Source organism: Pyxicephalus adspersus, chromosome 11 (genome assembly GCF_032062135.1).
Source record: "Pyxicephalus adspersus chromosome 11, UCB_Pads_2.0, whole genome shotgun sequence".
In the NCBI taxonomy this organism is placed as follows: Eukaryota; Metazoa; Chordata; class Amphibia; order Anura; family Pyxicephalidae; genus Pyxicephalus; species Pyxicephalus adspersus.
Window position 1 is genome coordinate 61073413 of NC_092868.1, and position 18360 is coordinate 61091772.

The 18360-nt window shown below is 42.2% G+C and overlaps 1 protein-coding gene across 1 annotated transcript in view; it reads left to right on the forward strand.

Moving 5' to 3' along the window:
- The window catches only part of IGSF9B (immunoglobulin superfamily member 9B), a 32665-nt gene extending 27052 nt beyond the window's left edge, over positions 1–5613 (forward strand). Inside the window, 1 exon segment of the mRNA XM_072425395.1 lies at positions 747–5613. Within this exon segment, the coding sequence (XP_072281496.1) occupies positions 747–961 (215 nt within the window). The 3' untranslated portion in view covers positions 962–5613.
- The last annotated feature ends 12747 nt before the right edge of the window (positions 5614–18360 follow it).

Consider the following 18360-nt stretch of genomic DNA (forward strand, 5'->3'; position numbering starts at 1 on the left):
TCTTCCATGGACGTCCAGGTCTTTTGGCGTTGCTGAGTTCCCCAGTGCTTTGTTTCTTTCCCATGATAATGACATAACGAAGGAATTGCCCACACCAGCCCATGAAATACCCTTTGAGCCATTTGTCCAATTACTTTTGAGCCCCTGAAATGAAGTGATTGTGTAATAAAGGATTTAGTTCCTCACATTTATGAAATCTTTTTGTTCATCCCACTGAATTAAAGCTGAAAGTCTGCAGGTCAATCTGAGTTGTTTCGATTAAAATGAATTGTGTTAATGTACAGAACCAAAATTAGAAAAAGTTGTCTGTCCCAATATTTATGGATCTAACTATGTAAACCTCTGACATATACTACAGCGCTGTACAAAGGTCCTATGCCTAGCCAGTTTGGTTTAGATGTCTCTATGCGTTATATATAGATTTTATATCTAAGAAACACCTGTTGGCTTCCTAAATGTGTTTTCCTTGAACTTTTATTTATGAAAAAAGGGGGTTTCAAAGTTCGGCAAGGGCTTATCATCATATTTTTTGGACTATAGGTTTTTTTTCAGGAAAATGACAAACTTTTATAATTTGGAACATGTAACAATGGTCACCCTATCCCCCCTCTAATAAATTGGTGACAATGCCTTGTTCAGGGGCTTTGCATTGAAGTAGAAGGATTATTGCTAGCAGTGACACATCTGCTCCTCCTATAATTGTAATATTTATGTCCCCACCTCTATGGAATTTTTCTCTTCTCCAGATGGATCCACCTCGCAGGTCCACCAGCCGGCCACAGCCATTTATACCGACACTCGCTGCATCCGTAGGAAGAAGCGTCCAGCTCGACAAGACCCCCTCTCTCGCCTGTCCGCCCTAAGGGATGAGCTCTGCCACCGTTCTCTGTCTGATGACCGGGCTGCCATACTGACCAGCACCGAACCTGAAGATTCCAGCGGCCATGCCACCCTTCTGTGACCATCCTTAGAGAGAGGCCTGTGGCCCTTTCTGTCTCTTGGTGCTGACATTATCCTCCCTCCGATAAACGTGAGCAGCAAGTTGTGCGTTCATTCCTACCTCACCAAACCTGTGTGTGCACGGAGGAAAGACTTCACCTCACATGTTGGAGATATGTACAGTGTTAAGATGGCTGCTGGTGGGGCCACACATGCTGGACACCACTTGGCACTTTGTATGACCTTAGCACATGTGGTAGCTCTGAGAACAAAGCCACGTCTCACAGCCCAACCCTCCCAATGGTGTTTTCTGTGTGAATCGTAGCAGAGATTCGTGCTGTGTGTCTACATGAACATGCCATGGCGTGTCTGTGTGTACCCGGTAATGGGGGCACCTCAACTACGCAGTACATAGAGAGAATATTTAGACATATATATTTTATTGTGTAGGGACTAGAATGATTAGATGTTTGTATTACTGGGGAAGCTGCTGACTAACATCCATCCGGTTTGTACTACCTATTCATGTGTTCAGCCATTAGAATTATGAGTTGGACTTGTGGCCCCTCCGCACACAGCCCATTCCCAGCCGGCCATTATCAGGGAGCCCGGGGTTCACATGATGTCATACTGGGTGGGATTTATTTTTGAAGGAAAGCGGTTATGAGTAAACTATTGCTGACTATATTCTGAAAATGCCGGCTGTCTGGCTGTTATCCTGATCCTTTAGCTGTAATATTTCCTGAGTTACCCCAAAGAAATCTGCAAATCAGGAAAGTTGGAGAGAAATGCCAGCCAGGGAATTATTGTCTTCAGTCTCGGGGTCATGACTGTTTTCCTTCAAACACATGAAGAAGTAGTACAAGCTATTCTCTAACTTCTTTTGTTGCCGTTTGCTTTTCTTGAAGGTTTTTTTATGATGTGATGGCGATAAAGCCCCCCTGAGCTGGCGTGGTATGTCGGGGGGTCCCACGGATCGCATGTGATATGTAAGCTGCTATTGTAATAGTTCAGATGCTGACTGCGATGGTTGTGGCAGAGGAAAGATTTTTAGGTAATCATGTAAGCAATAATTTCCGGAAAGTGCTGCAGATGGTTTCGCTCTTCCCTGCAGAATGTTTTGTATCATCGGGTCACCTCCTTCCTGGACTGTTCACGTCTTGTTATCCGGGTGATTGCAAACACACCGCGTCGTCACCAACTCCATATTAGTGCCAACAATACAGATAACGAGGCGCGGAGTGGCCATTATTGTAGTCAGTTGAGTTCTCCTCCTGAGATAAACCATGTAGAATATGAAGAGTACCTGTTATGTGTGAACCGTCCTACAAGATGGCGTCTGTGATGTCATTGGGGCAATGTTCCATTTATTATTATTTATTGGATGGACTGTGTGACATCTTTGGATAGATTGGGGGATGGGATTGTACCCCTGGCAGGTCTGAAGGGCAGCTACAGTTCCATAAATATTTGGACACATCATTTAGGTTTTGTACATCCCCACAATGGCAATTATACATCTGGGATGCAGCTGTCGTGCAGACTTTTGTCTTTAATGGGTTCAGTCAAAATATTGGATAACAAATTTAGGAACCGAGTCAGTTTTATACACAATGTCCTAATTTCCTGAGCTCAGATGTAATTGGACATTTTTATAACTCTGCTGAAAATCCATTGCAAGCAATGACTGCCTGCGATCTGGAAGCCTTGGACATACGCTGAGTTTCCTCCTCCGTAATGCTTTTCCCGGCTTTTACCGCAGCATGTGAAATATTTTTTGGTTGGGTTGAGATCAGGTGGCTGACTATTGGAGATTGTAAAGGGTCCAAACCACTTGGATTTGGTTGGATTTCAGCAGTCTCTGTACATCTCAGAATTTGACCCAGTGAACCGGTACCGGCGGCAGCCATGTCTGCACGATCCATCACACTGCCTCCATCGTGTCTTACAGATGCCTTTGTATACTTTGCTTCCCGGGATCTTCCAAGCCTTCTCCACACTTTTTCTTGCCACCCTTCTGGTAGAGATTGATTTCACTTTTATCTTTACATAAAATGTTCCAGAACTTGTTTAGGTTTTTTAGTGTAAGTTTTCTATGGTGGTTTGCACCTTGCGGTGTGTCAGGATCTCCTCAAGCAGGTAGCTCGGGATTATTATTATTATTATTATTATTAAACAGGATTTATATAGCTCCAACATATTACGCAGCGCTGTACATTAAATAGGGGTTGCAAATGACAGACTAATACAGACAGTGATACAGGAGGAGAGGACCCTGCCCCAAAGAGCTTACAATCTAGGGATCACCCGAGGATGTTAAATAATCTTATATTGGTATAATATGGAGCAAAGCAGAGTCACAGCACCAGCCATGAAGTCTTGCCGACCCCCTGGAGAATGTTCCTCACATGGCCGGATGATGAGAACGGGAAATGACCGGCAGCTCATCTGTGAATTCTTTTTTCTCACAATCTACCAAACTCTAGATTTTGCCTCTCCTAATGTTCTTGCAATGTCACGGCTGCATTTTTTTTCTGTTTTTGCTGCCTAGGTATGGTCACTTTCACCCACACGGAGAGCTGCTTTGTGCGCACATTGTAGATTCCCAGCTAAAACTTCCAAATACAAACACAGCTTGAACCGAATCCAGACCTCTCATCTGATGGTGAAAAAACAAATGGCATCTAAATAATAATGTTATATCATGGTATATCACGGTATATAATGTTATATAATAGTATATAATGGTATATATGGGTATATAATGGTATATCATGGTATATCACGGTATATCATGGTATATCACGGTAAATAATGGTATATAATGGTATATATGGGTATATAATGCTATATCATGGTATATAATGCTAAACAAGGGGATGCTGAGAAGTTCCTGGCTTTGCCCAGAAAGCAGAGAGCCAGAAATAACACATTTATTCCACATATTCCTCCCTGGGACCGATGTACTTGGTACAGCGTAGTTGCAGCCTTCCTTTGGTTGGCCCACAAACCAGCTCTCAGCAGCATCTTTGACATCAGAAATGTCCTCAAAACGTGGCCCCTTCCGGTGTTTCTTCAAATTTCGGGGAATAGGGGGGATAGTGGACCAATTTGAAATGCAGGGCGTTCAATTTGGCAGCCACAACGTTGGACGTGTGCACAGGTGTGCACAGGTGTGTGCAGGTGTTCTGCAAAAAAAAGGATCGCTATAGTCAACTTTCCATGGCATTTCATCTTAATTGCCTCCTTCAGCTGGTCCAGGAGGTTAGCATAATACTGTCCGGTGATACTAGAGCTCTGAGGTAGGAAGTCCACCAATAGAATACCATCTTTGTCCCAGAAAACGGATGCCATGACTTTTTTGGCTGATTTCTGGGTTCGGAACTTTTTCGGCCGCGGGGCCCCACTGTGGCACCATTCCTTTGACTGTTCCTTGGTTTCAGGGTCAATGGGGAGGGTCAATGGGCCAAAACGGCTTTGGATGCTTCAACTCGTTCCTTCTTCTGATCACTGTTCAAACATTTCAGCACCCACTTCGCTGAAAGCTTGCCATGTCTAGGATAGTGGTGATAACAAACCCAACACGCTCCCCTGAGTTGTCAAGTATCTGGGCAATCTTTTTTGCGGATATTCGCCGGTCCTCTATAATCAGCTCATGGACAGCATCGCAGGTTGCCGGGTCAGTTGAGGTTTGGGGGCGCGCACTGCGGGGCTCATCTACAATGGTGAAATGCCCGGTGTTGAAACAAGATATCCAGGTTGTGACAGTGCTGTAGGAAGGACACTTCTCCCCCAGTGTTTGTGACATCTCAGTGTGAATGTCCTTTGCTGACATTCCCTGGAGAAACAAAAACTTCATGACGGCCCGTAACTCCAACAACGTGAAACTTGCTTGTACCTCTGCCATCACAGCTTCTCACTAAAAGAATCACAAAGACCGGATATTTGTACAATTACATACTAAGATATTAGGCCGTCATATACCCCCACACTCATTATTCTATTTCATCTGGAAGGGGGCAAAGCCAGGAACCTCTCAGCACCCCCTCGTATAATGTATATAATATTATATAATGCCATATCATGGTATATCATGGTATATAATGTTATATTATGGTATAAAGGTATAATAGGTTTCCAGGCAATTGTTCAATTCTCTAAAAATAAGTTGGAACAGATTAAAGAGCTGTAATTACTAAACCCTTCCTTAGATGTGGATGCCCTGAAATTAAAGCCTAAAGTCTGCACTTTATGTTCATTATAGAAATGTCATTTGAATATGTTTCAATTAGCAGGTAACAGAACAAAACTTGTATGCGTGTCCCGATATTTATGACCCCAGCTGTGGATTTTCTGTACAATTCCCATCGATGATTTGTATTTCTGATTGGTGAATAGCGTTTATTGGAACGGTGTCACGGATTGCATTAGATTTAAGTTGTGGCTGTGATTGGTGTTAGATATGGATTGGAGTTGTGGTCACACGTTTACACCATCACACCAAACATTGGTAACTTTGAAGGTGGTTTATATTAAACTATTAGACATACCAGAATAGCACAATCATTTCACAAACCACGGCATTACAGGAAGGAATATGTTATCATGTATTGCCCCCCTAAACGAGATATAATATCATGTATTGCCCCCTAAAGGAGATAAAATATCATGTATTGCCCCATGTATTGCCCCTCTAAAGGAGATATAATATCATGTATTGCCCCCCTAAAGGAGATATGTGTTGCCCCTCTAAAGGAGATATATTATCCTGTATTGCCCCTAAAGGGAATATAATGTCGTGTATTGCCCCTTTTAGCATCAATGATGACATTCATTCTGTTGTGACATTTGCGGATGAGCTATCCATTCTTCTTGGCAGACTATGGGTCCTTTAAATTCTTTAGTTGCCCTAATGAAAATCATGTTTGAGATCTCCTTAAAGTGGCAAAATGATGTTGAGGTCAGGAGATTGTGGTGACCACACCAGAACCTTCATTGTTGTGTGCTGCAGACACTGAAGCTCTAACCAGCAGAGATTCACCACCGTACTTCACAGTAGGGATGATGTGCTTCTCTCCATTGGTCTTTGATGTTTGTTGTATTGCAAGCTGGCTGTTTTGTGGCAATATTGGAGTACGGGCTGCCATTTTTTGGGTTATGGTTAGTGGTGAATGGCTTTAGATTAGAATTGCAGTTAGGAATGGAGTTAGACGTGGCTGCCATCCATTGTTACAATCTGTTCTAGTGGACATTTCTCATGATTTGCTCCTCCATAAAGATATTTTGGGTTTTCCGGTGATAATCTTTCCATCCTTCCCATCATATTGTACTGTAGTATTACCTGATCCATTCTTTGGTTCCAGCAATAATTTCAGTAAGGAGAGATCATACGGCTGCAGTCATTGGCGTAGAATGGTGTTACCCGGCTGCCATAGTTCAGAGAAGATCTGGGGGAACCCCGCTGCTTTCATCTCTTTTATATTATACAATCTGTGCACTGCCTTGTCTATCAGCGTGACAAAAGCCGGATAATATTTGTAAGATGATTGTTACAGAGAAGTGTTCCCCTACATGATGGATTCAGTGTGCGTATAATGGACTCATATATGTGGTACGTAGCAGGTCACGTTGGGTTAGATCCTGCCATGTGGTGCACACTGCTCCTGCATTGTAGTCCGTATGCTATACATATGGGCCATACAGGTTCAGTGTGTGGGCCATGCCATGTTCTCATGATAATACTCTGTGGGCAATGTAATCCGTATCATGTACATTTAGTCAATACGGGTTTATATACACAGCGTAGACCTCACCTTGCATACAGGTTCAGCGTGCACTGTGTAGATCTGTCATGTACACAAGACACATACCGGTCCTTTATGCACAGTGCAGTCTGTTTCATGTACATGTGGTGCATATAGGTCCAGGTGCACAGTGTGTCATGTTACAGGCCATTTCTGCACCATTCTGGATTTGGCATATAACCTACATAGGGGTGAATAGGGGTCACTTGCTTGGGGCTCATACTGTACATATCTGTTCATTATTAACCATTTGGAGCTTTTCCTTGTTTTACATGGCCGGAGGTATTCTTGTTGTTTCTATGTGCAAATATCAAAGTCTACATATAAAATTATATATATGAATCTATATAGAGAAATATATAATGAGAGAGAGGAAGGGACTTTATCTATATATAGTATCTTTTATTTTTCTATCAAGCTGCTGCTAGCCACAGGGCTAGTGCTGAGTAGTCACTGGCCCCTGTGGACAGATCCATCTGATTCCTTTCTGGTTGGGATCAGCTGTCGGTGCTATAGACGTCTGGCCATCATTTCAGTAGTTTTTTTGGTGCATAGGCCCAGCCAGATAGCTAATAATATTGTGGTGATTTCTGTACAGCCGTGAACATCCCAAGGGGCATCTGACTGTTGCCTGCAGGGTGTCTGACCGTTCCATCAAACCTTCCACAGGTATGCAGTTCAGATGATTGTTACCATGTCAGGTGGAGGGGTCTGACTTGTGGCTTCTAGCTTTACTCTTACCTGATGGCCTCTTACCTGATCACCAGACACCTCAATATTATGTACTGTGCAGAACTAGCCAAGAAGCCACTGCTGTCACCCGCAAGATATCCAGACGCCCGATTTTTATTTCAGGGTCCTTGTGCAGCTGGCAGGTGAGGAATTGGGAGCTATTCAGTAGAAGCACATTGGGGTACCAATCTCCAGCGCAGACATTCCAGTTGTGGTCAGAATGCTGTCTGTGGCTGGAGAGGGGATCTGCTGGTGCCCCTTGAGTGCCTTATTGCCATCAGAAGCACATATGTCATCTCAGATATAAACCTGTTGAAGCCTTAGCTTGTCAGAAGAGAAGAGATAATAAGCTGGTAGGGTTTGTCTTACATCCAAGGGTGCTATTCATAGACACAATGTCTTTCACTGCTCATCCAAGGTTTTCTTTTGTCGCCGGTGACCTGGTGCTCTCTGACAACATTTATTCTACATTGTGCCAAAGTTTCTAGATACTTCTTATTGAATGTGTTCATGGAATGAGCTCAATTGTGCCTACAGGAAACAAGCTGCCATTGATCCAACAACAAGTAAAGTTTTACACCCAGTTAAAGGATAGACAGGCGATTTCCTCCCAGGCTATATTAAAGGAATTATTTGAAGACATCTTTAGACAAAATCTGACACTGCATTTGAAAAGAAAAGATTCCTAAAAGCAAAATAGTTCCAATAATTCTCTGAATTGCTGTCAGAAAATTGGAGGATGAATTCGGTGTAAGGTCATTGCAGAATTGTCATTAATTGCGTGTTCATCCTGACCTCTGGATACAGCCAGTATTGGCCACTCTCTCTAATTTATTGTTAGTGTATGAAGACATTTCAGAGTGTTGGAAAATCTTTTTATCCAATAGGAAGGAGAATAAAGTGCTGAACACATTTGTGGTGCTGTTACCTTCATCTAATAAGGAAGAAGATCCCGGTGGTTCCTTATGGCAGGTGAGTACTTTTAGGCTTAGCAGATGGTTCTCCTTATGTTCTGTCAGATGTCTTCCATTAGATAGTAACAATGAGTGAGTAAGGCTCAATATTGCTACCCTGCCATCATACAGTGAGTTCCTTTTCTCTCTGGAATCTCTCAGTGGCCATGGCTGTCTCTATGATTGGCAAAGCATAATTGTGTGGGGGACCAGAGCTTGGTCAGCCATATTGGAAGGGTATAAATGCACTGAGTGGCACAGTGGTGACACACTGGTGCCTGTTGCACTTGTGTATTGTGTGCTTGCCAGGAGCAATGTGACCATTGTGCATTTTCCTATTCTCCTGTAGACATAAGCAGAGCACCATTAAAGCACTATGACGGTGCCACGTTAGATACACCCGGCATTTCTATCTCTCGGTGTTTTCTGCTGTTTGGTGTTGCAGCATAGAGGTCACAAATGTCCAGGAGTTCTATGTGTTCTGCTCCGTAATATTCCTATTCTTCCCCCTATGGGGGTGTTTCGGAGCAGGAGAAAGGAAGCGCACCACCCTATCTTTCTCTCAATATTAATGGGAAGATGGTATTGATGGTGAGGACCAGACTTCAGAGAGCAAAAATTAAGCAATCAGCATGCTGTGATCTGCAGTGTGTGTCTTGAGGAAGTCTCCTTTCAGTTATCTTTAAAGGATCACTGCACCCAAAAATGCTCCTGGTAAATAATAGGTAATTAAGACACCTAATGGTTTCCTATATGTCTTAGGGACTCTGGCAGTTTCCAGGTCAGTGGCTGCAATCATGATGAGGACCCCCTGTTTCCCTGCCGGATTATTACTTAATTTTATACCATGGATAATAAGGCAGAAGGACTGGGAAAACCCAAAATATGATGAAAAAAACATGGAATCCAACAGGAAGGATTTACCACTTAAGTTCCGAAGACATATAAGAAACCAATAGGTGCCGAGCACATCCACCTGTAACCTAATTGTCAGGTTTTGGTGGAGCAGCCAGGTTCTGTACCACGAAATTTATTCCCAGCAACGAGAATGTCAGACCGACACTGGTGCTCCAGCTGTTCTATGCTGATGGTTTTCTAGAGATTCTCCCGCTGACAACCCAGAAACCTTACATTGGTGCTTTGAAACATTGCGGAGCAGAATCTGGGTCTCCGGTTTTATCACAGTCATTCAAATAATAAACACCTCACACCTAGAAACCAGACAGAGTCATTTTCAAGAAATATTTGTACAAGTGAATGCATATTTAATGAAACAAAGAAAGCTCTTACAATAAATATATGAAATCTGTTTTATATTCATTCTAATTGTGTCTTTATTTACTGATGGAGAATCCATGCATTCTACCCTGCAATAGCCGCTATAATAAAGGTGACCTGGGAGGGGCAGTGTTAGCAAGAGGTCAACTCCAGCCCCTTTCAGGGTAATTATTGGCAGACTAATAGTATGATGACTTTAGGTCTGATCATAGACTTTACATTCCTTCCAATGGACATAAATCAGAGACTGTCAAAGTGATTGGGGCTGAGAGGAACAAGTAACTTCATATTAACATTCGTACAGACATCATGAAGGACCATGTCACTATGAGGAAAGCAGAACCGAGGATATCAATAACCTATAGAGACGAGAGATGTAATGATATCCACTATATTATACTAAAAGTCTATGGGAAGTCTATACATTATACCATTTTATATACCAGGAGTTAATGGGGTATGCACTATAGTAGACCACAAATATTATAGGGAGTCCATCATATATAACACAAACGTAAAGAGAAACTATCCATTATATACTAAGAACCTACAGCAATTCCATATTAGACCACAAACCTATGGGGAGTCCCGCCATTGTATACAAAGAACCTACAGTGGGTCCACCCATCATGAACCAATAACAGATGGATAGAAGGTGTTGAGAGAGACTGAAGTAGAATCCAAGGCTCCTATAACACCTCATATTTGCCTGCTAGCTCCTACCATACCCATTAGACAATGGTTGATGATGTGTGTGAGACCCTGCACAGCACATGGGAGGTACAATAGCAAGAGTCCATCCAAATAAACTATAATAGACCAATGACCTATGGTAAGCCCACCCAATATAAACTATAATAGACCAATGACCTATGGTAAGCCCACCCAATATAAACTATAATAGACCAATGACCTATGGTGAGTCTCTCAATATACACTATAATAGACCAATGACTTATGGTGAGACCACCCAATATACATTATATAAGACCAATGACCTATGATGGGTCCACCCATATATACACTATAATAGTCTAATGACTAATGGTGAGTCCCTCAATATACACTATATTAGACCAATGACCCATGGTAAGTTCCACTCAATATATACTATAATAGACCAATGACCTATGGTGAGTCACTCAACATACACTATAATAGACCAATGACCTATGGTGAGTCAACCAATATACACTATAATAGACCAATGACCTATGGTGAGCCCACCCAATATAAACTATAATAGACCAATGACCTATGGTGAGCCCACCCAATATATACTATAATAGACCAATGACTTATGGTGAGTCCACCCAATATACACTTTATTACAGCAATATCAGATAGAGAGTTTGGTATATTATGCACCATTATATAACAAAAATAATAATAAAAGTGCATACATTATACTCAAATATAGACCCTTAACGTAAGAAGAATCCTTTCAGTATACATTTTACCAGAACACTTTGGAGTCTGTACATTATTTAAAGTCATATCACATTATACTCTAAGAAAGAGCAATGACCTATGAAAGGTTCATTAATATTTTACTATTATTAAGAGATATAATATATATATATTTGGACGAAAGAAGATCAGCTTCACCATAAAATACCAACACAATCCTCATACCAAATAGAATAAAAACAATTATATATATATCTATCAATTTTAATTCTATAGTTACCCCATGGCATCCCCTCCCCCCAACCTTTGTTTTTTCAGTTTTGCCCTCTGGCAATTGTTTTTGTAAAGCTATTATTATCTCCTTATTCTCATGCTCGTTTGTGACAATCTTTTTCTTTATTAGCTCAAAATATGGGCAAACTTTCATGGCAGGATTTACTTCCTAGAACTTCAATGAGAAATGGAAAATGAGAAGATATCATTAATACATCCAGTAAAGATATCGCCGACCATTCCATCAAACTGACACCTTTGTCCCGGCATCTGCTTACCATTCCGGATCACTTCAGCTGGGCCACAACCTACTTACAGCTAAGTCTGCCAACGTAGGGGCATCATCGCTCTGCCATGGCCAGCATGACCCATAAATGTAACTCCGCATGGAATCCATCTATGGTGGGTCGCAGGGACTTCTGTGTCCAGGTAGCTGGGGGAATCACAGGATGCTTTTGGCAGGTAAGTCTGACATAATGTGTTAGTCATCATTGAATTCTATGTTATGCAGCCCTGGGGGCCTAAACAAGACTTTAATCCTTCATAAAGGTAAATAAATGTGAAATAAGATGACAGATAAATGTTATGCTGGTACAAAGAGGAAACCGACAGAAATGTATTGTAAAGAATGGTGAGCCCACTAACCACCAAAGCTATAAATACGGAGACAGCGACCTTCAATAACTACGTACAGAACAATACGGAATAATGATATAAGACATAACTACACCAATGACATCAGCAGGTATTGCCCAACCTTTCTTTATTTCCTGTCTTATAGACAATTTGTAACTTTCCACCAGTGTCCACCATCAATTCTGTAACATTTGTCATCAAAATTCCTTCATTTGTGAGACGTTTGTGTTCCCGTACATGACCCGCACCTCACACAATGGCCTTTCCCTTTCGGTGGCCTTTGAGCCATTTGTTGGTGGTTTGGATCTATTACTGCTTGGACAATGCTTCTCATCAGACATATATTGATATAAAGCAGAATTCATAGTTGGCTCAATAAAGCATCAAGGAAACGTCCAATCATAATACAAGGAGTCTTCAAAAAGTTTCTGCAATTTTATATTTTTATTGGAAGCGGTGTGGGCAGGAGGAGTAGTGATTGGTGGAGTGATTCGGAGTGATCAGATTAGTATAAGAGTTGTCACGTTGTGGTGAAGATGGCTGAGAAACTACACCAAAGAAGAGCAACGTTCTGTGTGCCCCGTATGGGGAATCTCTCTCTCGTCTATGGATAGATGGAAAGGTTTGCTCATATGACGGATGCTGAGCCACAACTACGAGGAAAGAACCTTGGAACTGATTTGTGAAAACAGAAGAATAAATAAAACGTTTTCTGATGACAATAAAACGTTGGCACCGTGCTGGGAGGAAGGCAGGACAAAGGAAGGTGACTATGACGTGATGACAATTGGGAAATTCCTAATACATGAAATTGTCTTTGTGTTGGACCCGTCCGATGTTCCTGTGGCCAAACAACTTTAATTCTTCCATTTACAATTCACAATTCTAGAAGGCTGAGGCTTTGTCTGTATATATACACATATATCTATAGGTTTTTCCTGGCACACCTCACATGGGGCAATCTCTGGGGTTCCCTGCAGATCCTGGGATAATATTTGGGGCATTTGGAGACTTTTTTTCTGCAGGAAAGGACATATCAGTCATGTAAAATCATACTCAGACATCCCCAACTTTCCTTCTGACAGCTTTCTTCTGATCTTCTGGCCTTGTCTTCCTGACACCATGGAAATGGATCGGCCAGTTTAGGAAGGTTTTAGTCTCGTTCTGTTACAGCCGGGGTTAGGGTTACATTTTGGGAGTCCGGAGGTCGGTGGTCCCAAGGTAAGCCGATATGAATGGCTCCTGTTGGTATGATATGAGGTTTGTGCATATTTTACAGCTTATGATGAAATATGTCAAATGTTTATGTTGGGGGGGAGAACTGTCCAGGATTGGAGCTTGAAAGCCTCAAGTTTTTACTGGATAGGTGCCTGGTACATTTGCCGTGGCATCTCTATGCAAAATAATGTCTCTGCTTCTTATGTGCTTGTATTCCTTGTCAAGACCAATTAAAAGAAAGGTTGAATTGAATAAATTTGATGGATTGAAATCTATTATATAGTTTATTAGCAAAATAAGTGGTTACAGCTAATCCATAAAATGAACTTCTATACCCAAAACTTACATCAGAAGAGCAATACAATAATAATATGAGACAGTCTGCGGATTATGGTCGGGGTGCCATTTTCACCGGCATTAAGACATTTTGAGCTTCCCGATGCATTCACAATCTGATCTGTCATTTTTGGCTTTTGCACCCCCCAGGACCTGGACTATAGGGATATCTGTGGCAATAAAGCTTGGAACACCCCTCCTAAAATGGTAAATTGCTGAGATTGCTGAGAACATAGGGGCTAATATAAGTCTTTTATTCAAGCAATCTCACCGACCATGGAAAAGTCTGGCAAATCATAACACAAGGGGGCTATTTTAGGTCATGTGACTTACAAGCCCCCCAGTGTAATCTCACTGCAATTTGGTCATTGTGGATTGCAATGTGTCAACCCATAAATGGCTGTCAGAGGAACCTCAAGAGCCAATACGGAGCTCCATCTGTGCATTCATTTGATGCACAGAGACAATTATTAATGGATGGTGCAGACATGGGGGGGTGGAATGGGACAAAGTATGTACACCCCATAAACAATATTGATTGGAAAACAGATCTTGCAAACAGCGCATAAAGATAACAATAAAATACTTATCTGACTTCCCACCAAAGTCTGACATTAAATGACTTCTTCATATGTAAAATTCCTTCATTTACACTGTTGGGTTTTCTTCCATGAAATGACTATTTCACCAAAATATCTTAATGGGATGCAAATAAAGGCTTTGGCTTGGCCATCTTAAGATTATTTTTGTGTTGAAAGATCTATTTCTGCTCACTAAGCACACTTTGATATGATGCAGAATTTATAGCTGAACTGAAATCACAAACCATTTCCACCACCATGCTTCACACTTGTGAATTGCTAGTGACGAATTGTTGCGATGGTTCAGAATGGGAAATGGTCAGTGACTGATAGCTGTGCCAAGTGACAAACCTTGTGAAATGCTGGACATTGCCAATGCTACAGGTACTCTCCCTGGGTAACAACAGGCACCTCACAGGGGGCAGCATGGGAACCAGTAAACCCAAACAGAGAACAAATATTACACTTGTTTCATTGAAAGCTACAACCTGATGAATGACAGAAAAACATATTCAGAAATACCGATAACAACTCAATATCATTGTACAAAGGTGAGACAGTTTCTGCAGTCAGCAGATATGGAAGTATCAGTGGATGTCATTCTGCAAATATAGCCAGTAGAGCATGTGGTGCTGACTGTAGCCAGAAGGGGGCAGCAGATAACCAGGAACTGAATAACATTATAATTGGGCTGTACTCAGCTGTCATGGGTGCTGAAATAAAACCAACCACTTTGTGCAGCATGTAATACAGCTATTTCTCATTTAATTGCTTACCACCACCTGCACTTATGAGGGCTTCATGACAAGTACACTACAAGAACTATACAGCCGTTCAGCATATTCTCTTGAGTCTTCTGAGCTCCATCTTTCTTCCTGCTCTGCGATCCTTCCTGATCCCCCAAAATCCTCCACGATCGTCTGAGATCTTTCATGATCATTTGCGATCCTCCATGATCCTCTGTGATCTCCATGATCTCCCATGACCTCCCAATATAATCCACGATCCTCCTTGATGCTCTATGATCCACTGTGATCCTCCAAAATCCTCTATGATCTTTCATGATCCTCTGAGACCTTCCATGATCTTTTGCTATCCTCCATGATCCTCCACAATCTCCCAAGATAATCTATGATTCTCCATGATGCTCCATGATCCACCAAAATCCTTCATGATCCTCTGTATTTGTCCATGTTCCTATGCAATCCTCCATGATCCTCTATGATCATCTAAGAACTTCCATGATCCTCCACAATCTTTCATGATCCTCCATGATCCTCCATGAGTTCTTCCATGATCATTTGTAATCCTCCCTGACCCTCCATGGCCCTCCATGGCCTTCATGATCCTCCAGGATCCTCCATGATCTCCCAAGATAATCTACGATGATTCTCCATGATGCTCCATGATCCACCAAAATCCTCCATGATCCTCTGTATTTGTTCATAATCCTATGCAATCCTCCAAGATCCTCTATGATCATCTAAGAACTTCCATGATCCTTCACAATCTTTCATGATCCTCTGTGATCCTCCATGATGCTCCAGGACATCCCAAGATAATCCACGATCCTCTATGGTGCTCCATGATCCACAGTGATCCTCCAAAATCCTCCATGATCCTCCGTGATCCTCAATGGTCTTTCATGATCCTCTGAGACCCACCATGATTTTTGCTATCCTCCATGATACTTCACAATCTCCCAAGATAATCTATGATTCTCCACGATGCTCCATGATACACTGTTATCCTCCCAAATCCTCCATGATCCTCTGTGATCCTCCATGATCTTTTATGATCCTCTGAGATCTTCCATGATCTTTTGCCTTCCTCCATGACCCTCCATTATCCTCCAGGATCTCCTAAAATAATCCACAATTCTCTTGATGCTCCATAATCCACTGTGATTCTCCAAAATCCTCCATGATCCTTCGTGATCCTGGATGGTCTTTCACAATTCTCTGAGATCTTCCATGATTTTTGCTATCCTCCATGATCTTTCACAATCTCCCAAGATAATCTATGATTCTCCATGATGCTCCATGATCCACTGTGATCCTCCCAAATCCTCCCTGATCCTCCATGATCCTCTGTATTTGTCCATGATCCTATATGATCCTCCACAATCCTCTATGATCATCTAAGAACTTCCATGATCCTCCATGATCTTTCATGATCCTCTGAGATCTTCCATGATCTTTTGCCATCCTCCATGACCCTCCATGATCCTCCAGGATCTCCTAAGAAAATTCACGATCCTCCTTGATGCTCTATGATCGTTCATGATTTTCATGATCTTCTGAGATTTTTCATGATCTTTTGCTATCCTCCATGGCCCTCCATGATCCCCCGTGATCCTCCTTGATTTCCCAAGATAATCCACAATTCTCCATGATGCTCCATGATCCTTCAAATCCTCCATTATCATCCATGATACTCTGTATTCATCCATGATCCAATGCAATTATCCACATTCCTCTATGATCAGCTGGGAACTTCCATGATCCTCCACAATCTTTCATGATCCTTTGTGATCCTCCATGATCTGTCATGATCCTCTAAGATCTTCCATGATCTTTTGCAATCCTCCATGGCCCTCCATGATACTCCGTGATCCTCCATGATCCTCCACGATCTCCCAAGATATTCTACAATTCTCCATGATGGTCAATGATCCACTGTGATCCTCCATGATTGTCCATGATCCACTGGGATCATCCATGATCTTATGCGATCCTCCATAATCCTCTGTGATCTTCTGAGATCTTCCATGATCATCTGAGATCTTCCATGATCCTCTACAATCCTCCATGATCCCCCATGATCCTCCATGATCCTCTGTGATCTCCCATAATCCTCCACAATCCTCCATGATCTTCAAGATCCTCCATGATCTCCCACGATCCTTCATGTTCCTCCATGATCCTCCATGCTCTTTCATGATCTTCAGTGATTCTCCATGAGCCTATGTGATCCTCCGTGATACACCATCATCTCCCATGATCTTCCATGATCTCCCACACTCCTCCATGATCCTCCACGATTCTCCACAATCCTCAGTGATCCTCCATGATTCTCCGCAGTCCTACATGATCCTGTCCTGCAGACTGTTGGTAGACCTTATCACTAACACCACTGCACACCCGCTGCTCACCGGCTCTTTACTTTATTGCTGGAATTAAATCTGTATACAATCATTCCTAGAATAGGGTTCAATGTACAAAGGATTTTCATAATTTGCATCTCATAAAGCATCAAACACATCTGTAACCCAACTGAGGCAAATTTGTGCAACTTTAATAATGCCCCCCCCCCCAGTCACATGACTAATATTATATATTATATAGCTCTGACATATACCATAGTGCTGTACAGGGAACACTGAGCCAGTCCCATCAGTCTCTGTACAGAGGAGCTGACACTCTAATGTCCCCCCACAGTCACACACTATTATTATACATTGATATAGCTCTGACATATACCATAGTGCTGTACAGAGATCACTGAGCCAGTCCCATCAGTCTCTGTACAGAGGAGCTGACACTCTAATTTCCCCGCACAGTCACACACTAATATTATCATTTCTTTAGCTCTGACATATACCACAGTGCTGTACAGAGCCAGTCCCATCACCCCTTGTGGCATTGGCCCTGATAGTGACCCCCTGATGACCCGGGCTCAGGTGAGGAGGAAGTGGGGCACCTTGCTGTTGGTCTGGGCTCTGGTGAGGATGTTGGGCACTTCCAGCAAGTAGAGAACTATTCACTATGGATGGGTTGTAAGGAGAAAAGTTTGCCCTCATCAGTTTGGAGAAATGTATTCTGGGTTATCTATTTATCCTTGTGTATGGGTTATAGCTGAGTATACATCACACCCAATTGATACAGAGACAGGTTCTCTTATCTGCATGTTGCATTACCACGTGTTCAATGTCTGCAAGTGAAGCCAATTCAAGCTGTCATCACACTTTAGAGCATTTGGTGTTAATGATCTATTGGACAGGAAGGCGTGAAATGAAGCCCATTTATTGGATAACTATAGCGGCTACCCAATCAGGTGATATCTGGGACCCCGGGAGGATTGCAATCTCTTGTGATCTAGGTTCTTTTTATGTTCTCATAGTGGCCCAAATATTGTAGAGCACGACAGATCATGTTGGTGCTTTTTAAGAATAATACCACTGAAAGTCGGCAAAGTGCC